The 22,778-nt window shown below is 42.9% G+C and overlaps 1 protein-coding gene across 1 annotated transcript in view; it reads left to right on the forward strand.

The window, feature by feature from the left end:
- PCSK2 (proprotein convertase subtilisin/kexin type 2) overlaps positions 1–14,146 on the forward strand; it is a 135,785-nt gene extending 121,639 nt beyond the window's left edge. The window contains exons 9-12 of the mRNA XM_083607280.1: positions 3,160–3,375; positions 6,243–6,343; positions 8,262–8,489; positions 13,469–14,146. Coding sequence (XP_083463406.1) covers positions 3,160–3,375; positions 6,243–6,343; positions 8,262–8,489; positions 13,469–13,955 — 1,032 coding nt within the window. The 3' untranslated portion in view covers positions 13,956–14,146. The remainder of the gene's footprint in view (positions 1–3,159; positions 3,376–6,242; positions 6,344–8,261; positions 8,490–13,468) is intronic.
- Positions 14,147–22,778: the final 8,632 nt, after the last annotated feature.

Genomic DNA, 22,778 nt, shown 5'->3' on the forward strand with positions numbered 1-22,778 from the left:
TGGAATTGTGATTGCATTGCCATTTATATCTCATATATCTATATCTTTACTCTTTGAGCAGACCTTCTTATAAGTGTTACCTCAGTGTCTTCAGTGAGTGAAGGGCAGCTTCTTTGTGAATGTTGGCCATTATTGATTGGATGGCAACGGGTCTTAGAACCCCTGCCTTTGCAAAGTTTATGCTCTTATGGACTAGCACAGGCACGTCCAACAGGTAGATCGTGATCTACCTGTAGATCACTGGACGTCTGTGATAGATCACCGGTAGATCACTGACTCTCCCCAAAGAAGCTACAACTTTGACCTGAACCCTCCAGTTTTTAACTCTATGAGTAGCTCACAGTCTCTTGGGAGTTGGCCACTCCTGGACTAGCACATCTCTCAATTTGGAAGTTTTCACCTTGCATCTTTACATACAGTTCCTGTTCCAGAAGATCTGTTAAATTAGGTTATTTTGCATTTATCCTCTCCACTTTCACCTTACTTGCGCTATTGGCAAGTGTTAATACAGATCAAATGCTGGCAAGTCTGGGCCACCAATTGCTCTTGTTTCTGCCATCCAACTCTTAAATCTGACGAAATGAATCTGTATCAGTTGGTTTTGATACATAAGACAGAATGTTTCTGGGTCCAACAAGAGGCACCAAGAATGAGGAGTAGTTTCATATATATATAAAAGCTTTATTCAGAGGAGCCTCGACAAATTAGAAGCTCTTATCATTACATAAGCGGTGTGCTCTATTTCTTCACACACTCAGATCACATCCCTACAATTGTATAAAAATGATCCAGATGCTTTATGTTGCCATTATAAAGAAAAAACAGCAGGAGCTTTTTATCTTCCATTTGCAATTTCAAATCAGAATTAGGTTTTGATTCCCTTTTGCACAGCTTCTTAGTTAGAATCCAGAGGAGCTCTTGCAAGGGGCCTATTATAATATTGGCTTATTGCCCACCCACCAAAAACCTATGAAGTTGAGAAACACACACACACGCACACACACACACACGTATACATTCCAGGCATGATTGTAAGTCGATGAACTTTTCTTATTTTTCCAGAGTTTTTGTGCATACCTGATCTAAGATTTTTTAAAAATGGTTATGTGCTTTTTCATTCGATATATGTTCAGACATACATCAAATTAGGCCACTTCAGGAGCAGCTGGTGGTACATGGGAATGTATATTTGATCAGCTTGAATGCTTCCATCATCTTCCAGGCTGCGGTATTGAACCGGAGTCTATTATTATTATTATTATTATTATTATTATTATTATTATTATTAAATAGTCTGAAATATTTGATGGTTTACTTGGGTCGTAACAATTGCTGATTGTGTGAATGGGCATCTTGTCTCATTAGACCCTCAGTCTATGATGGCGATTTGCACAAAGTAGCCTTTGACAGGACACAGAAATTCTTTCTGGCTAGGTGATCCTACCGCTCTTCTTAGCTCTCTCTGTCCCACCCTTCCCTACTTAAAGAGCTCCATCATTTTTGTCTATTGCAACACTGGGGAACTTCTGGCTGCAGGCTTAGTCACAGCTGATCATCAGTGCTTGCAGAGAGCTGTTAGTTGGGCTGTGAAGCCTTGATGATCAGCTGATTGTCACAGCTTCAAAGTGTCACTCACCCAACATGGTTGAATTTCAAGGTGCGGATGAAAATGGGCCATCAAACATCAGCGTGATGTCAGATTGCTGATAGGTGCGCAGCCAGATCCAGTTCCCCACTCCTGGTTGCTTTATCATATCTCTTTTCTTTGTCAAAACAGACATATGTGTGTCAAAGCTACTCAGCCTTCTTAACAAACCAGGGACGCTTTCGAGCATAAACTCTCCAATTGCGCCTGACTGCCAGATAACCAAAGGGCAGAGCAGGTTAAGTGGACTTGTGTCCGTCACAACAAAACACTGGCTCTGTTCCTATTATCCCTGGAATCGATTCTCTCTCATGTCTTACTAACTGCTGGGAAATTCTTTTGTGTACTGAGAAAATAGAGGTTTAAAGGGGAACATCCTGAGCACAAAATAATTGCCCCAAAGAAAGGTGTGTAGGACTCAATACATTTGTCACTTTGGGGAGCTGTGAATTTATCTGCATTTCCCCATGTTAATAATGAGAAAGCCGCTTCTGACATAAGGAGGGGGTGGGGTTGCGGGCTTCACGCCCCCAATCTCGCACGCGGAGGCTGTTTCCAGCCCCCGCGCGATCAGGGGAATCCTCGGGCTGCGTCATCCCCTGAGTCAGCCAATCGGCTGGCTTGGGATGTGTGGCTTGCCTCACTTAAGGCAAGCGCAGCCCCGGGATCTCCCTCTTTTGCCTGCGCAGCTGCTGTTGTTTCCCACCCACCCACCCTTTAAGGTTTCTCTTTGACCTTGCTATGGACCTCAGTTAGTCGCCGTTAAAGGGCCTGGTAGGAATTTTTTCCGCTTGGCAAATTGGCACCAGCCATTTGGTTTTTTGCCTACCTCATAGCAAATCGTCACAACTCCTTTGGTTTTGGTGGTTAGGCATTGGTAGGGGTATTGTTATGCAGATGTGGTGGTGGTGGGGAGCGCTATCACCTCCCCCATTTACTGAAGGGTAGTCCAGTAAAGGATTCCGGGGGGTGTTGCTTCATTCGAAGCCTATGGAGGTCAGGTCCTAAAGCATGCCCCCGAGCGGTGACCCCAGGGGAGTCCCTAGTTGACGTGCATCAGCAAGGCTCCCCCTGCTGGTGTTAACCCTTCCCGGTCTTCATGCAAACAGGCTGAAGCCAGATAGTTGGATAGGACCAATGCCAAAGCCAATACCGCTCTTACCTGTAACCAATAAAGTTGTGGCCAATTTTAGCCCATTAACCTAATCCAATGTTGTCACGTGTCTTTATTTCCATTGGGGGGAGGCGGGAACTTGCCACGCAACTGAAATGGGCTGAGCAAGAGAGACACATCGGGAATGTTAATGCACTGCTGAACTGAAAGTGATAGGAGCTGGGGCAGAGCAATGGAAGCTCATTGTGGGGATTCAAACTGCCAACCTTCTGATCGGCAAGCCCAAGAGGCTCAGTAGTTTAGACCACAGCGCCACCTGTGTCCACAATATTGCTCCACAATAACATGAGCCTATATATATGGCCTGAACCTGACAAGTTTGAGTTCCCCTTTCCCACAGGGCCGAGGCGGCAAGGGAAGCATCTATGTGTGGGCCTCTGGAGATGGAGGAAGCTACGATGACTGCAACTGTGACGGTTATGCATCAAGCATGTGGACCATCTCCATCAATTCGGCTATTAACGATGGCCGGACGGCTTTGTATGATGAAAGCTGCTCCTCAACCTTGGCTTCTACTTTTAGCAATGGGAGGAAGAGAAATCCTGAAGCTGGCGTGGTGAGTAGAGAAGTCACGAATTGTAGTGTTGTCTTTTCACAACATTAAGGGGTCTTCCTTTCTAAGAAGAAACACCCCTCTACATCTTTTGACCAGCTGAGCCTTGCTAAATCTTCCCAGCAAGCATCTAATGACTAGAGCAGATATTTAACGCTTGGAGGAACTGGAGAGAAAAGTGGTTTTGAAACAGCTGTGTAGGTCTGCCCTAAGATAGACAAACTTCTTGGTATATTTTGTCTCAAGCTATACCCTGGTCTTGTTCAGTTTACCATTGTTCAGACTTCACCATGTAGCAGCAAACCATATTTTCAAAAGGGCCCAGTGAATTCTGATTTGGAAGCACCTTAAAAACAAAACAGAAAACACGATGAGTTCGAGTTCATTATCCGGTGAAACCAACTTTCAATCTTTTTGCCCAGCCACCAGAAAAATCTTCATTGGGATCAGCCTTCAGTGATAATCCCATGGTAACTGGTGTACCTAAAAACGTTTTCATTGACATGGTCCTATGAAGACTGGGCCTATGTTGCTTTTATGATCATTGCAAAACTGACTCATTATAGGAAAACTGGCCAGGAAAGGTATGCTTTGGCCACGTTTAGCCTTTTAAACTGTGGGAGCAGGGAGTTACTGTTTTTTGTTTGTTACTATGGTATGTATTTTTGTGTTTTATATTGAAAACCACCCTGTAATCCTTGGATGAAGGGTGGTATAGAAATCCAATCAATCAATCAATCAATCAATCAATAATTAAAATCATAGAAACCATAGGTTAGCATGACATGAAGAAGCTGCAGCATGCCTCCTGCCCTCCTGTGCAGCTGCCAGGAGGAGTATGAAATGTTTCGCTTCCATTATTCCTGAAATACAGCTTGAGGTGGCATCCAGACCATCAAATTGGTGGTTGGAGGATGGATGGTGGCTAACAGGTTGAGGTTGAATCCTGACAAGACAGAAATACTGTTTTGGGGGGACAAGTGGTGGGCTGGTGTGGAGGACGCCCTGGTCCTAAATGGGGTAACTGTGCCCCTGAAGGACCAGGTGTGCAGCCTGGAAGTCATTTTGGACTCACAGCTATACATGGAGGCGCAGGTCCGTTCTGTGTCCAGGGCAGCTGTCTACCAGCTCCATCTGGTACGTAGGCTGAGACCCTACCTGCCCGCAGACTGTCTTGCTAGAATGGTGCATGCTGTAGTTATCTCTTGCTTGGACTACTGCAATGCGCTCTATGTGGGGCTATCTTTGAAGGTGACCTAGAAACTGCAACTAATCCAGAATTCAGCAGCTAAACTGGTGACTGGGAGTGGCTGCTGGGACCACATAACACCAGTCCTGAAAGACCTACATTGGCTCCCAGTATGCCCTCCCATCAGATGTCAAGGAAATAAACAATTATCTGACTTTTAGAAGTGATCTGAAGGCAGCCCTGTTTAGGGAAGTTTTTAATGTTTGAAGTTTTATTCTGTGTCATATTTTGTTGGGAGCTGCCCAGAGTGGCTAGGGAAACCCAGCCAGATGGGCAGGGTATACGTAATAAATTGTTGTTGTTGTTGTTGTTGATTGTGGCTTACAGTCAACCTTTAATGACTGTGTTACACAAAGCTTCTCAGCCTTCTACGACGGTGAGCCAATAGAAATTGATAGCCCTAGGTTGGCTCCTGATGGGTTGGATCCAGAGTTCATATTGCGTTGGGGGACCCTCTGGAACTGTCTTCAGGGGAAAAGGGAAATGAGCAAACATGGCCTCCCCTCCCTCTAGTCCCCTAGTGGGAGCCTCTGTGTCTCTGTTATTAAACAAATAATCTAACTGAATTTTGAATAACTGGTGAATTCTCTACTTTACGATCTTTTAGGTGATAGTGCAATTCACAATCTATCATTGACTTGTAGGAGAAAACTGGATTCGATAGGGCTCACTCTAACTGATTTTGAAATTTCTGATCCCAAAGTTACATGGGAAATTATCAGGAAGACTCTTACAGAAAAAAGTGTTCTCGCCATGCTTGAGGTTGCAAAGCACAGCACCTGCTCTCCTATCCACTTAAATCTCCCTTTGTGTAGAGATTTCCAAAAGGGATACATGACAAATCTGAAGAAACATGAATCGTGTAGGCTGTTTATGCTGGCCAGATTTAACATGTTTCCCTCGGTGGTAGTGAGAGGAAGATACTTAGCTATCCCAGAATCAGAGCGTCTCTGCAAGTGCGGAAGGCGGGAACCTGATACTCTGGAGCATATATTCTTTTCCTGTGATTTTGGCAGTTATGCCAGAGGAAAATTGTTTGAGGCCCTAGAATTTAATAGACAGATTTTTACACAACCAACTGTTCAGGACCTGCTGGCGGACAGCGATGATCAGGTTACTATTGTGGTGGCTGAATTTTTGAGTGCTGTCCATGGAGAAAGAGTGGGCCATGATGAGGAGACTTAGTGGTTCTTAATGGTAGGTGATGTTGCTGTGTTGTATTATATTATCTATGTACATCAATTTATTTTTGGAGTTAAGAATAGGACTGGGATAAATTGTGTTCGCTGAGCCCGTATTTTATACAGTTTGTATATGATGTTTGTTTGATATTGTGTGGTGTGCTATGCCTAATAAAGGATTTTGAATTGAATTGAATTGAACTGGTGAATGAATCTGAAACGAAGTTAGTATTTACTGGTTAATTACATTTTCCTATTATTATTTTTTAAATACTTTAACTGTCTGCTGCTGTTCAGTAAATGAAAAGAACGGAAGTATATTAAAATAATCCCCCTTTTAAGCAAAAATATTTCATACCATTTTCAGCTGCCTATCCAGCTTGTAGGAGAATAGAATGTTCTCCCTCCCCCAGGTTAATTTTTCTATATTCTTGTTGCAGGCTACGACAGATTTATATGGCAACTGTACACTGCGCCACTCTGGAACATCTGCAGCTGCACCAGAGGCTGCGGGAGTGTTTGCACTGGCACTGGAGGCAAAGTGAGTGAAAACAGCCATCAATTATACTGTTACAAATTTAAATTACTCCTATTTATGGCTATAAACAAACCTCTTAAGCTTGCATGAGCCAAAACGCAAAATTCCATGTTACATTAAATGATTTATTCTTGAATAGGTAATTTTACTAATGTAAATGCGCTCAGCATCTCCCTAACCATCTTCTGTTGCTCTTTTTTCCCTGGCCATTTATGCATCATCAAACCAGACAACACAGATTTGCATGAAATTTGCATATGTTGATGATGCATATAAATAAATGCAAATTTCCATTAGGAAAGCTGAAATGCTTGTCCTGATGGAATGTGTGTCATAGCATGATGTGCAGGAATGCTGGTGGCACTGTGGTCTAAACCACTTAGCCTCTTGGGCTTACCAATAAGAAGGTGGGCAGTTTGAATCCCTGCAATGGGGTGAGCTCCCATTGCTCTGTCCCAGCCCCTGACAACCTAGCAATTCGAAAGCACACCAGTGCAAGTAGATAAATAGGTACTGCTGAGGTGGAAAGGGAAACGGCATTTCCGTGAGCTCTGGTTTCCTTCATGGTGTCCCATTGTGCCAGAAGCAGTTTAGTCAAACGCCGGCTCCCTCAGCCTGAAAGCAAGATGAGCGCCGCAACCCCATAGTCACCTTTGACTGGACTTAACCATCCAGGGCTCCTTTACCTTTTAAAAATAAAACATAGGATGATGTTGAATTCAATGTCGCACAATGTCAATTGTTCTGTCAGGGCATGGAATTCAGCTTACCAGATGGAATGATCATCCCTTTCTCATCACCAACTCATTGCTCTTGGTACAACCTCAGGGGCCTGACCTAGCCCCTGCTTGACTCAAGCCCCATCCAAGTAAACATCAGCCATGTCCATGTTGGGAGGGTGACTCCCCAGCTCTGCCCCACTGCTCATGCCATGGCTGGTAATAATGGAACAGTGCTATGCTTGGTGCAAAAAGGTCCTTAGGTTGCAGCAAGGCATTCTGGGATGCAAAAGCAAATGGCTGCTGTCCTTCTGGAAATATGAGAGCCAGCAGATATTCAGAGGCAGATCTGGTGATCTCCAGAGCTTGCTCACCTCTCTGTGGTGCTCATAAACATATAACATATTACACCTGTGATTCTCATAAACATAAACATAACATATTACTTTTGGATTTCTCCAGACAGCTCTCTGGAAGTTTTTCAGTGGTTAAGAGAACTAAAAAGCCCTTCCTAGAGACAGAGGTGTAGGAAGGTCTGGTGGTACCCGGTGTGGAAAATTTATTGTGTCCGCCCCCAATGATTATTATTATTTGCCTGCAAAAATGGTTTTATGTTATTTCATATTTTCTTACAAAGGAATAATAATTAATAATAATAATAATAATAATAATAATAATTAATAATAATAATAATAATCAACTTTTATTGATATCCCGCCCTCCCCAGCCAAAGTCAGGCTCAGGGCGGCTAACATCAGATACATAACATTGGTATAAAATCAAACAATAATTACATTACCTCCTAAAAACTTGTCAAAATCAAATTAAAATCTAATTAGATGGCTTTCCACAGGGTTAGGGTTGGGAACAGTAAGTGCGCCACTGAATTGAAATTTCAGCCTTCACGACATAGGAAAACAGCCAAGTAAACAGCTATTTTCATGGAGGAGGGTCAAGATATTAACTGATATGCATGAAATTTCATATATAGCTATATAATCCCTAGTGTAGTAAGATAAGACCTTTGGAGCAGGCATTTTTGTTAAAAAAAGTTTTTTATGAACCGCCCTATTAGGGTAGTAATTGTTCCTTGATAATTTGTCACCCCCCTCCATGATGGTACTGGGGCGAACCGCCCCACGCCCCCCCTTCCTACGCCGCTGCCTAGAGATATCATCTCTTACCATATTGCTCTCTTGCAGCCTGGATCTGACATGGAGAGACATGCAGCATTTGACAGTGCTCACCTCCAAAAGGAATCAACTTCATGACGAGGTTCACCAGTGGCGAAGAAACGGTGTCGGCCTAGAATTCAACCACCTGTTTGGCTATGGCGTCCTTGATGCTGGGGCAATGGTTAAGATGGCTAAAGACTGGAAGACGGTTCCAGAAAGATTTCACTGTGTCAGTGGGTCGATACAAGAACCTCAGTAAGTGATAACAAACATAAGGGGTTCATAATCAGCGGGACTGTGTCACTTACAGGTATAGGATTACCTGCCATATTGTCTCAGAGAAAGAAAATATTGTCCAAAGTGGTTCAGAAGACACCTTTAGCTGTTCTGAAGGGAGTGGATATTGCAGCGAGGTTTTGAGTTACATAACAGTTTTCTTCAGTCAAAACAAAAAATAATTTTTTTTTTCTTCCAGTAGCACCTTAAAGACCAACTAAGTTAGTTCTTGGTATGAGCTATCGTGTGCATGCACACTTCTTCAGATACACGGTTGATGGACTTCCATTTCATGCGGCTCAATGTGGTGCCTTCCATAGTTCCAGTTACAGATAGGTAGCCGTGTTGGTCTGCCATAGTCAAAACAAAAAAAAAAAATTTTTTTTCTTCCAGTAGCACCTTAATGACCAACTAAGTTAGTTCTTGGTATGAGTGTGCATGCACACGATAGCTCATACCAAGAACTAACTTAGTTGGTCTTTAAGGTGCTACTGGAAGAAAAAATTTTTTGTTTTGTTTTGTTTTGACTATGGCAGACCAACACGGCTACCTATCTGTAACAGTTTTCTTCAGGTATGAAACCAGGGTTGTCAGGTGGTACACAAAACTTAAGACAGTTTCCTTCTTGAAGAAGAGTTGTGTGTTGCATTTTAGTGAAGGAACTTGCCTTTGCAATAGCAGCAACAAATCTGGGCAACACTAGAATTAATTGGTTTCTCCTGTTGTTGGCTCTGACTCCACATACTGCTGGCTTCCTTGCCGTCTGTTGGAGTTGCTGCATTGGAAGTCCTTATTTGGACCTTATGCGAGTAGAAATGAATGCTCTCCACCACAAGAATGAGTTCCAAAGCTTTACTGGAAACAGTTTTAAAATAGTTACATATAAACATTTGAAATATACAAAGTAGCATATTGTTCTTAAACAAAGTAGTACTGTACTGTAGTCTTCTTTTTAGTCCTTAATGCAGTTCAAAAACTTTCCTCTCTCTGGTACCTAAGTAACTTGCTTGTTCTGCAGATTTGCAGTTTGGGCTTCTGGGTTGAAACAGAAACATCCAACCTTTTCTTCCGCATTCGCCAGAGTGAAACCTCCCGTGCCTAACACAAACCTCTCTTTGCAAAGTGTTTTGAAACACAATGCATACAAATATTACATTTTATGCACCTCATACTTTTATGTCTTTAATACTTTCTGCCATATCAGTTTCAAAGGGCAGCTTTTAAATTGATGGTGACAGTGGCTGTAGCAGCAGAAGCAACAACTGTGAAGCCTTTCTGTGGAGCCTCCTCTCCTCTTTGCACTGAAACTGCAGTGCCCCAGTCCCCAGGGACATGTAGTTTTCCAGGGCACCTTAGCACTCAGTAAAAGCAACAGGTGCCTTGGAAACAACATGCCCATTTGTTTCTTATGCCTGAAGATTTTGTCAAGAACCTGATCTCCCTATGGAGTGCTGAGGCAACATGGAAAACTACATGACTCAGAGCTCATTGCTCACAGCACATGCCCAGAAGCTCAGTTTGCTTTCTGAGCTGGACAAGAACATACTGAGCTAACCCAATCCATAAAACAGTTGAACATTTCAAGCTGGAACAGTATGTGTTTCCAGCCCAGTAAATCGAAACGTTGGTGACATCATTTATATAAAGATCTCCGTCCTGACCTGGTGTGCATGTACCACTCAGGGTGGCTAAGCAGTGGTGATAAACTAATAGTTGCCTGGGACTAGTACTGGATTGGGGCCCATGACAGGCTCAAATGCCAGGGCTGCAGAAGTTTCTACAGTTGAGGGGGGAGGACCTGTTGATCTCCCACTCTGAGGGGTCTCTCTTTTACATCAGAGGGGGAGATCTGATGCATCCTAGGGCCCCTGGAACTCCTTTACAGGGGCCAGGGGATCACAGAGCCTACCTTATTAGATCCTTCATTGATTTATTATGCTATTTGGTGATAACACCAAAACACTTCAAAGAACGCCGTACAAGGTGTTTGAATGCTGTACCATCGCAGCACTAAATATTTTGTTCGCTCAGTGTTCGCTAAATCTCCAATTAAGGGCCAGGCAGTCCAATTATTTTCTGATTATCCTCATGCAGTAAACAGAATGAATCAACAAGCAAATCAATTAATGCTAATTGACTGCAACAGCTAAAGTTCAATTGAGTTATTTGAAATACTAACCTAATGATGGACAATTTATGCCTCTAACAGCTGCAATTCACCTTTTCAGTGTTATTTCCCAAAGTGGTTGTGCTTTATAGGAAATAAAAGAGATCTAGCTCTAGAATGAAGAGGTTAATGGTTTGCAAAAGTTTGATTAGCATGCTACTTTATTTTATTTATATAGAATTCATTAGGGGTTTCCATGTATATCGTGAAAGTAAGAACGGTTAAAGATGTGCCCTTAAGCTTACAATAGTAAGAATTAGAGTTGTGCTGAGTTTTCAAGAGGTTCTGTTTCTGATGTGAAGAGTGCCATTTTGTGAGATGGGAGAGAGGATGAAAATATCCCCCATGGGGGAGGGAAAGCTTATATTCCCCTTTTACATTCATTTTCCCACATCTGTTCTCAGCCATTGTTTTTTGTGATCTGATGCTGCTCTGTATCTCCCCTCCCTCCCTCCCTCCCTCCCTCCCACTTCATTACTGCATCATCATCATCATCATCATCATCATTTATTATTTATACCCCACGCATCTGGCTGGGTTTCCCCAGCAACTCTGGGCAGCTCCAAACAGAATATTATTATCAATAATAAAAAGCAATAAGACATCAAACATTTAAAACTTTGCTAAACAGGGCGGCCTTCAGATGTCTTCTAAAAGTCAGATAGTTGTTTATTTCCTTGACATCTGATGGGAGAGTGTTCCACAGGGTGGGCGCCACTACCGAGAAAGCCCTCTGCCTGGTTCCCTGTAACCTCACGTCTCGCAGGGAGGGAACCGCCAGAAGACCCTCAGTGCTGGACCTCAGTGTCCAGGCTGAACGAAGGGGGTGGAGACGCTTCTTCAGGTATACTGAGCTGATGCTGTTTAGGACTTTAAAGGTCAGCACTAACACTTTGAATTGTGCTTGGAATCGTACTGGGAGCCAATGTAGGACCAGTGTTATATTGTCTTGGTGACCACTCCCAGTCAGCTGCCCTGGACACAGAATTAACCTGCACCTCCATGGACAGCTGTGAGTCCAAAATGCCTCCCAGGTTGTGCACCTGGTCCTTCAGGGGCACAGTTACCCCATTCAGGACCAGGGAATCCTGATCTCAACCAATCAGGGATCATATATTAAGCATGGTTACATGATGGATCCAGGTCTCAAACCAAATTTGATTGTGTGATTACATCATTGACAACAAAACATTCAAGCAATGTTTTTCCCTAAGTGGGAAGAAGGAAAGCTATTGCACAGACAACTAGGCTTGTCTTAATAAGCCTCCGTGGTGGTTTCAGTGCTCACCAGGCACTAAGGGTGAATTAAATAGCCTCTCATCTTTTGCCATCATGCCTCAGTCTTGTCAAGCTAACTTGATATATTTATGGCTCATCTTCAAATATTTTGATGTGCTCTCTCTCTCTCTGGTATTTTATTGCTGTTTGATTTGAATAAGTTTTTTTATCTTATTGGCCCTCATCTATCAGTCATCTATATCTGTTTTCTTGCTTTTTTGGATTAGCCACCTTGGGTGGTATGTCTAGAAAAAAAGAAAACTAATTAAGTAAGTCTTGAGAAAGCAAATGGCAAAATTAATTATCCTACAAAACACCCCCCCCCAAGCATTTTGACAACCAGTCAGGCCACTGACACAATCCCACAACTGTACCCAGACTTGGTCCATGGTGCTAGGCCAGGCTATGGGGTTAAAACTTGTTCCAGAGATGACACCCACCCACATCCACAGTATGTGTGTGTGTAGGGTGGGTGGTTGAATCAAAGTCAAGGATAGGAATCATGGATGACTTTAGGGGTCGGCAAGAGCCATGCCCCAGTAATAATAATAATATAATAATAATTTATTATTTATACCCCGTCCATCTGACTGGGTTTCCCCAGCCACCCTGGGCGGCTTCCAACAGAATATTAAAATACAATAGTCTATTAAACATTAAAAGCTTCCCTAAACAGTGCTGCCTTCAGATGTCTTCTAAAAGTCTGGTAGTTGTTTTTCTCTTTGACATCTGGTGGGATGGCGTTCCACAGGGCGGGGTGCCACTACCGAGAAGGCCCTCTGCCTGGTTCCCTGTAACTTGGCTTTTTGCAGCGAGGGAACCGCCAGAAGGTCCTTGGCACTGGACTCAGTGTCCGGGTAGAACGATGGGGGTGGAGACGCTCCTCCAGGTATACTGGACCAAGGCCGTTTAGGGCTTTAAAGGTCATCACCAACACTTTGAATTCTGCTTGGAAATGTACTGGGAGCCAGTGTAGGTCTCGGCGGCTGCTCCCAATCACCAGTCTAGCTGCTGCATTCTGGATTAGTTGTAGTTTCTGGGTCACCTTCAAAGGTAGCCCCACATAGAGCACATTGCAGTAGTCCAAGCGAGAGATAACTAGACCCTGCACCATTCTGGTGAGACAGTCAACGGGCAGGTAGTATGGGAGGAGGAATTATATTCCCTTTCATTACATAACCTCATCTGTTTTGAAGTCTTCAAAAACCAACATTTAACCCAGGCATAGACAAACTCGGCCCTCCAGATGTTTTGAGACTACAGTTCCCATCATCCCTGACCACTGGTCCTGTTAGCTAGGGATGATGGGAGTTGTAGTCCCCAAACATCTGGAGGGCCGAGTTTGCCTATGCCTGATTAGCTATATGGAAATGTGGCACTCTCTGGTTAATAATGATCCTGTTGCAATACTTTCTGTATTCATGCACAAAGCCGTAGTGAATATGCTCTGGTAAACAGACGTGCTATGAAAAACGTGGCGTTCCAAACCATTTCATTTATTTGTTCATCCCAGGAAAATACCATCCAGTGGCAAGTTGGTTCTGACTCTTACGACTGATGCTTGCGAGGGAAAGGAGAACTTTGTCCGTTACCTTGAACACGTCCAGGCCGTCATAACAGTGAACTCTACCAGAAGAGGGGACTTGAATGTCAACATGACATCCCCGATGGGGACGAAATCCATTTTGCTGAGTCGGCGTCCCAGAGATGATGATTCCAAGGTGGGCTTTGACAAATGGCCTTTCATGACAACACATTCTTGGGGAGAAGACCCCAGGGGTACTTGGGTTCTGGAAGTTGGGTTTGTTGGTCTCCTGCCTCAGAAGGGAGTCCTCAAGGAGTGGACATTAATGCTACATGGAACTCAAAGTGCACCCTACATAGACCAAATAGTAAAAGATTACCAGTCTAAATTGGCCATGTCCAAGAAGGAAGAGTTGGAAGAAGAATTAGATGAAGCTGTAGAGAGAAGCTTGAAGAGTATATTGAACAAGAACTAGCTCTGCTTTGCATGTCAGACAGCATCCTTTCCCCATTTCCTTTCCTAAACATTAGGCATATTCCAGTTATTGTCTTTAGAACATGATCCTAACTCCCTGGTTTCCCCCCAATTATCTGCATTGTCTAACTTAATTACAGTGACAACTTTTGAATTCTGAGCCACAAATATATTATTATTATTATCTACCAACTACTTTGTAAGTGTGAATGACTGTAACTAAACTATCTTCGATTTGGGGTTGGGGTGTTCTTTTTTTTTTAATGTCATGTGAAAAGTATCCAACCAACCAGCTGTGATCCTTTTCCTCTTACTGCTTTTGCAGAAAACACATCACTTGGCATTTTATCTATCTGCTTAGATAGCTGAATGTTTAAAACTGGCAGTTCTGACTTGCTGAAATACTGCCATGGCAGCTGTAATCGTGGCAAAACAAAACCAGTTGTCACAGGACCAAATCACCTGCAATATCGTTCGTGCTTTTTTAAAAAGAATAGCATGCTTTAATTCACCACTTTTGACTGGAAGGAATAGCAACGTGGGGTTCTGATCCAGAATGGGGACCCATAGCAATTTTCTGCTGAGGAACATTTGCCCTCAAAGGCTTTGTTTCCTTCCCCCCAAAAGTGGGTAATTTAAGCATGCTTTTTAAAAAAAGTGTGAATAGTGTAGTTGGGCCCAATATATGTTCAAATACATGTTCAAAAACAAAAAACCAGATTCATAAACTGAAGGAGATTACAGAGTGCAGGCCCTGCCTTATGCTATTTTGCACTTAAGACTCTAGTACAGTGGTACCTCGGGATGTGAACGGGATCCGTTCCGGAGCCACGTTCGCATCCTGAACATAACGTAAGACATGACAGCGTGTCTGCGCATGTGCGGGTTGCGTTTCGCCGCTTCCGCGCATGCGCATGATGTCATTTTGACCGCCTGCGCATGCGCGAGCGACGAAACCCAGAAGTAACACGCTCCATTACTTCCGGGTCACCGCGGAGCGCAACCTGAATGCGCTCAACCTGACGCATACTTATCCCGAGGTATGACTGTACAGTCGTACCTTGGAAGTCGAACGGAATCCGTTCTGGAAGTCTGTTTGATTTCCAAAATGTTGGAAACCAAGGCATGGCTTCTGATTGGCTGCAGGAAGCTCCATCGGAAGCAGCGGAACCCCCGTGGAATGTTCGGTTCCAAAGAATGTTCACAAACCAGAACATTCACTTTCGAGTTTGTGGTGTTCGGGAGCCAAAACGTCTGAGTACCAAGGTGTTAGGGATCCAAGGTAGGATTACTTATTTCCCAAGACTAAGTCCCATTGCGCTCCATGGGACTTACTTTTGAATAGACATGTATTCACTGGGGAAAAAAGTTTGGAACCTGAGGACAAAGCGTCCTCAAAGAGTTCTAACGTTTCCCAATCCTGGTTCTCCTCCCAGATCCTTGTATGTATTTTAGTGGAACTGTCAGCTGGAGAAATCCATCCATCTGCATTTGAGGGGCAGGGCTGGTAAAGAATAAATGTCTTCTTTTGCTTCATCATAGCTCTCTTGGGTAGATCAGGTTGTGCAAAAGATCGCCAGTATCAATACAATTCAATGCCTTTAAGACTAGCATTTTGAATAGTTTCCTAGGAAGATGGGAGGAAGGCATGTGCAATAAAGAGAAGCCGCAATCCTTAAGCAACTGTCTCCAGAATAATCACATTGATTGGAGCAAAGTAGGGTGTTTTGAAGCAAAATTGCTGTCAGATTTAAACTGCTAAGTAACTATGAAGCCATCCGAATCCCAGGAGCAGATCTACTATAAAACTGATTAAACTTAAGCTTCAAGTCCCCTAATCCTGGAGGGGCCTCAGAAGCAACTTTAGTCTACGTTGCTTAAAAACTTTGGGTCTAGTAGGCCCAATTTAAGTCGCACAACTTAATTTTTCGGGGGGAGGGGGTATATATTTCAACAATCCCAAAGTTTGAGACTCAGTAGCACAGATGTTGTAAAGGTTTGGTGACCTGCCAAGGAACAACCCCATTGAAGACGATAACCATGGTTACCCAGACCTCACTGCTGGTTGCAAGGAGGGCCCCATAACAGTTCAAGCTTCAGAGCCCCCAAAATGTAGGTCCACCCCTGCCCACTCCACAAAAGCTCCAGCATGGTGCAGAGAGGGTGGTGTTGATGTAGAACTCCTGTTCTACATCTGTATGGGGCTATGGAGCTACAGTGTCGCTGTGGACTAAACCACTGAGCCTCTTGGGCTTGCCAGTAAGGTCGGCAGTTTGAACCCCCGCAACAGGGTGAGCTCCCATTGCTCTGTCCCAGCTCCTGCCAACCAGCAGTTCGAAAGCACACCAGTGCAAGTAGATAAATAGGTACTGCTGTGGCAGGAAGGGAAACAGTGGTTCCGTGCACTCTGGTTTCCGTCACGGTGTCCCGTTGCACCAGAAACGGTTTAGTCATGCTGGTCACATGACCCAGAAAGCTATCTGTGGACAAATGCCAGCTCCTTTGGCCTGAGCACCGCAACCCCATAGTGGCCTTTGACTGGACTTAACCGTCCAGGGGTCCTTTACCTTTTTCTTCTTCTTATCCCAGCCCCTGGGCCTTGCTAGGTATTGCAGGGCAGCTTCAGCATGGGAACAGGTAAAGCACAGTCCCTCGCTGCCAGACCGTGCCAGACCGTACCATCGTAGGTGGGGGCAGTGTTGGGGGAGAGATCCTAGCAAAGCTTGGTGGTCTGTGCCATACTCTTCCCCCCATCCCAATGGCTCTTGGGATACCAGTGCAGAGAGACACTCCCTCCTGGTTTTGTATTGGACTGTGGGTCATTAGCAGCCTCACAATCCCTGGTGTGCTGCATTCTAGGAATTATCACGAAGTCACAACTTCATCTGAATTTTTTGGAACTGAAGAATGAATTGGAGCCACCCAATTCCAAAAGCATTGTCAAAGATGCTTCAGTACGACGAAGCAATGTTAAAATTATAACATCTTTGGTTATCTGTACAGCCAATAAATGTCTTTGCCGCTGAAGGAATAATCCAATAAAGCAGCAAAACAATACAAAACGTTGAAATCAAATATCCTCAGAGCTGAAAATGCCAGGGGTGCCACTGAAACTGTATATTTCAGCCATCAAGGGACAGGAAAGTAGACAGAAAGGTGTTTAAATCCCACCTGAATGTTAATAATGAGGAAGACAGACACACTTCACTGATGAAAAGGATGGCTGGTTGTCATTATTTCATGATCATGGTGCATCTCATAACGATACTTTTTGATTGGAATATATATTAGGAAACTCATTTATAACCTGGGGGGATAATTGTGGCACCCTTCAACCCAATTTAAGCTCTTTTGGGTCTTATTAATTTAAATGGGACAAGTGACACGTGTGCTTAAATGTCTCCCGTGGAGACAAAGCAGACTTAAAAGTTCATATAGTTTTGGCTGCGACATGACCTTGGAATTAAAATCATGCAGCCACTTACATTAGTGTTTGTGGTTTATAAGAGCCTGACTCGAATCATCTAAAATCTCTGGCCTTTCTAGAAAAGCAAGTTGAACACAGATGTCGCCACGGTGGTGGGTGACTCCAGCCAGGGCCATCTTAAGCATATCCAGCGCCGTGGTGCAAAGCTCCCTCTGGCGCCCCCCCCCCCATTTCCCAGAGTTGTCTACCTTCTTTTAGGGAAGACGGCACTGCCGGCGGGGCTGGAGGTGGCGGGCAGTGGCTGGAGGACAGCTCCTCCAGTGGGGAAGAGGCGGAGGCTGGACGTAGCGCCTCCCGGCTCAGCTGGCTGCTTTGTGCCGCGGTGGCCACGGCAGACGGAGGCTCCGGGCGCGGCGCTGCTTTGGCGCCACATGGAGGCAGGCGAGGGTGGCAAGCTGATGCCAGGAGGCGCCGCGTCCAGCCTCTGCCTCTTCCCTGGTGCCCTCCAGAACTTGGCGCCCTGGCACCCTGGCGCCCCGCGCCACTAGACTCTATGGGTAAGACGGCCCTGACTCCAGCAAAGAGCAACTTGTAAGAGCTGCTCTGAATCAGATGAAATTTCAAATCTGTACATTACCAGGTGGCAAATCTCTGCCTTTTTCATCCTGAGCCTATGCTCATTTGGTTGCATCCAGCAAAATCATCCAATTCATGCAAAGACTTCCGCTTGGACAATGGAATTTCCCCTCCTTCTCTAAATCCTCCAGAAAGCCAGAACTTTACCAGCTCCCCACTGCAGCTTTTCTCCTTCAGTCTTTGGAGGGTGACAGAGACATGTTGGAAGAAGTGGGGCCTGTAAGCACATCCCTGCTCTCCTCTCGCAAGATTCGAGTTTAGCTCTTTAACAGACTCCTGCAAAGAGATGTGATTCAGCAGAAAGTATTTTACCGAAAATGTGGTAGTAACTGGAGCCTTCCTTTTGGGTGGGTGTGGGGAGCAATCTTTCTATAATTTTTATTAAATTTTCTAAATACATTTCAAAATTTTCATTTAGACAGTCTTAAATCAATGGCTTCTCTTCTCCTCTTTCTGTGGTTCATTTTGCATACCATATATCCCTGCATATTTTACATAAACTAAACCATTCAGTAATCCATTGTTACATCCATCAAAACTTATTTACACTGTTGAATTTATCTTAACGCTACCAGCATTTTTAAATGAACACAATTTTCCTCCATATAGTCAGTAAACATTTCCCAGTCTTCTTTAAATGTATGTTCTTCTTGTTCTCTTATTTCATATGTTAAATCTGCAAGCTGCGCTTATTCCATCAGTTTAAGTTGCCATTCTTCTTTGGTTGGGACCTCGTTCGTTTTCAATTTGGGGGCTAACAAAAAACAGGCCGCTGTAGTAGCATACTTAAATAGTCTTTTTTGACACCTGGGAATTTCCCACTGAATTATCCTCAACAAAAAGGACTCTGGTTTTTTTTGAAAGGTACTTTAAAACATTTTTTTTCAGTTCATTATATATCATTTCCCAATACTCTTTTACCCTTTTACAACTCCATCACATATGATAAAACGTACCCTCAACCTCGTTGCATCTCCAGTGCTTATCTGATTCGGACTTATACATTTTAGCAAGTCTGTTTGGACTTAAATACCATCTGTAAATCATTTTCAGGTAGTTCTCCTTAGAAGAATAAGATGCTGTGAACTTCAGATCACCATTCCAAAATTTTCCACAGAGATTCAAATCTATATTATGTCCTATATCTATTGCCCAGTGTGTCATAAAGGGGGGAGCAATCTTGACAACAAACCAGTTGTCTCGTTGCTTAATTGAGATTTGCCTTGACTCCAGCGAAACCTACAGTTGTTTCTTGCTGCTCTAGGTGTGATGCAGAGGCATATCCCAGAGCCAAAAGGACTTGTGTGCATATTTCTCATCACATGAGTTTAAGCATGTTTTGCTTCTTAGTTTGCAAATGAATTGTTTTCTCCTAACTGTTAACCAGGGCTTTTTTTTTCAGCTAGAACTCACCGGAACTCAAAGGGAGGTGTTTGTGGTGAGTTCTGGCACCGATTTCCCCAGAAAAATAGCACTGCTGTTAACCCTGGCTCCTTTTTTTCTCTTTCAAGTCTCCGGAATGTGTTCTAGTACAGTCTAATTTATCAAAGCACAATATTGGATATCTAAAAAGGTGTCTCTAAATATACGTCTGAATAAATTAGGAAGGCTGTGGATCCCAGGTTAGGATAAGTGGAGACATGTAAGCAGGGAATACGTACACCAGAAAATTTGGAATTACTCGGATCTGGGCAGTGGCAGTTCTGCTGTTTCTTTATGGGATATGTAAAAATGTGCAGCTTAAACCAAGTCAGGAAGATAATATAAGAAACATATGAGTTATTTGTGCTGAAGAAATCGCACATAATCTGTGCACAGAAGCTTCTCATTCTTTTTTGTGTGATGCGTAACAATGCCCATTGTGTGCATTGAACATTCTACACTGAAAATTCTCCCATGCTTCAGAAATAAAAGGAGCTCTGTGCAAATCTTGGAGCCACTGGAGATACATGGAATGCAATAAAGAGTTTCACAAGCGAGGAACACATTAAGTTTCAGAAAGGTATAATGACCGACAGGAGCTGTGTTTGCTTGAGTGCTTCTGGGTTTTTTGCTTGTTCGTTTACAGAGGGGAAAGCATAGATATATATATATATAGATATGTATAAACCTTTTAAGCTAGTAAGCTTAAAACAAACCAAAGGATAATACGGGGCTAATTCTAACCTCAGATATATGCATGGACATTCGAGTTTTAATAACTGCAGTCTATATCCCATGACGGACCGTAGGAAAACTCTTCTTATCAACAACCCAGAACACCTTGAATAAAAAGGCTGCTGATCCCGTCTATGAGCCGATTTGCATTTCATATAAATGATTATTTCTTTTTTAAAAAAACTTAATTTTTTTTAATTGAGTTTTACATTGCAAATTTAAATTCAAACAACAAACATCTTCACCCTCATTCAGGATTCCCTGAAACCTTTGACGCCCCTCCACCCTTTCATGGTTACCATTTTCAATCTTTTCCCACGGCTTCACTTATTTTCTCTATTTTTCTTATATAATCCAATTTTACCTTAGTTTTTTTAGTACATTACAAACATTACTCGAATCCTGCCAAAGTTTTTAGTTGTTTACAGCGTTCTCTTAGGTACATTATAATTTCCCGCCACTCCTTTTTAAAGTTCTTCTCTTCCTGGTTTCTGATTTTCCCGGTCAATTTAGCCATTTTGGCATAGTCCATCATCTTCAACAGCCATTCATATATGACTATTTCTAATCCCATGCTCAAAGCCCTGATGGAAAACAAGACAAAGCCTTTGTGTAGATAGGGGGTTCATTGAGTTAAATGGTTATAGGCTGAATCTAGAGCCAGAAAATGAAAGAGTTCAGCCTATTTTGATCTGAATCTGGGGTGAAAAACAAAGCAAACCTAAATGAGCATATGGACATGCATATCTGAGAGCAGAATTTGCTTCTGCTTCTGCTCTTATGGCTTTGACCAGCTTCTAGCGCCACTTTCCCGCACAAAAGCAGAGACCCCACACAGATCCCCATCAGATTCATGCATCTCCATCAAGTTTAGTGGGGCGGACCTCCAGATCAGCATTGTGATACATCAGTTGTTCTGATCTCCCTTGCTGGTCGAGGCCATATATATTTAAATATATAAACTAAAGTAACCAACAATAGCTATAGTATATATGGAATGTGTAATATCACATCAACCCATCGTATGTTATATATTTATATATACACACCCAATTGTATATAAGAGTAAGAATATATTGCATATATATATATATATATATATATATATATATATATATATATATATATTTCTAAAATACATGTACTTATGATAAAGGCAAAGATCACATTCACATCTTAGATGGTCTTCAAAATGTTAAATGAAGCAGATCTTCATTTAAGAAAATGTATAGATGCCATTGCTTTGATGTAACTTTCCCCTTTTCTGTTTGAACATTAAATATCCTATATAACAGCAAAATTACTAAATGGGTGTACATATTTTCATAACCTGAACTGAACGATAACTCTGAGGAGTGACAGCACATTTTGATATTATTACTAACAATGGTATATATGACAGACTTAATTTGACGGTTTTTGTTTTATTATTTGCATCAGAGTAGAAACCGAGAATAAATTGCATACCTTTTGTTGTATTGCTGATGCAAAAGAATAATGATTTATTCTAATTTATTTATTTTAAAGTGGGTGTCCTAGGCTTGTTTACAGGCAGTGAACATTGTTAACTTCTAAAGCCTCATGCAAACGTTTTATAATATGAGTAAAATAAAAAAAAAGATGTTGTACAGCAGCATATCCCATCATCATTGCTCATCACCAATTATGTGGTATCGCACTTGTCAACTTTGTAGAATGAAAATTGCTGTGTGGAAGCCCAGATGCACGAGTACTGGTTTTGGTTGTTTGGAAGTCAAACTTTATCAAACTTTCCCTGTGCTCAGAGACAATCTCTTCAAGTCTTTTTTTGCACAGAGCAAACATTGTCCTTTAACAAACAATATCTAAAACTGACATTCCGGAGCCTAATTGTGTGGTCTGGGATCAGATGCGGTTGATCTGGCTTGGGGTTGTAGATCTGATATAAAAGGTGGTCTGGTCAGCCACCTGGATTCTCAGTCCTTGCCCAGCAAGCCAGGGGGTCTTAGCCAATGATTAATGACTCCTTGAAACAGGGAGTGATCCTCACTCCTTAAGAAACACTTATTTGCACCCAGAGTATTATAATAACATTCAAGTATAACTATTCCTTTCCCCCCCCTCCTCCTCCTCTTTTACAACTGTTAAGTTGTGGGTGAACATATCAGACGATACAGCGATTCTTCAAACAGCTCTTGTTTATTCAGAGGCCAGAACAGAACTGAACTGAAGAGCTCAGTCAGCCTGCTTATATAGAGCTCCAGAACAACGTAACTGTAGCAACTTTCTAAAACTATCCAATCACTGAACGTCACTTTCAATCCTTCATTTGCATACAAGCTATCCAATCACTGAACGTCACTTTCGATCCTTCATTTGCATAGCTATCTACAGTATCCCCCTGCTGGCCCAGGGTGAGAACTTCAGTGCATAACAACAACTATTCCCTTTTGTGGCAAGGTATGAGAGAGAGAGGGTGCTGAGCTGAGGGGGTGCAAAATTGAGAAGATCCATAATGGAGAAGATCCATTTTGGGGAGCCAAATTTTGGGCTCACACATTGCCTTATTACAAAAGTGCACCAAATACTGCCCCTGGAGAGACAATATGGTGGGTCCCACTCCAG

This window comes from Podarcis filfolensis (assembly GCF_964270895.1).
Source record: "Podarcis filfolensis genome assembly, chromosome: 3".
In the NCBI taxonomy this organism is placed as follows: domain Eukaryota; kingdom Metazoa; phylum Chordata; class Lepidosauria; order Squamata; family Lacertidae; genus Podarcis; species Podarcis filfolensis.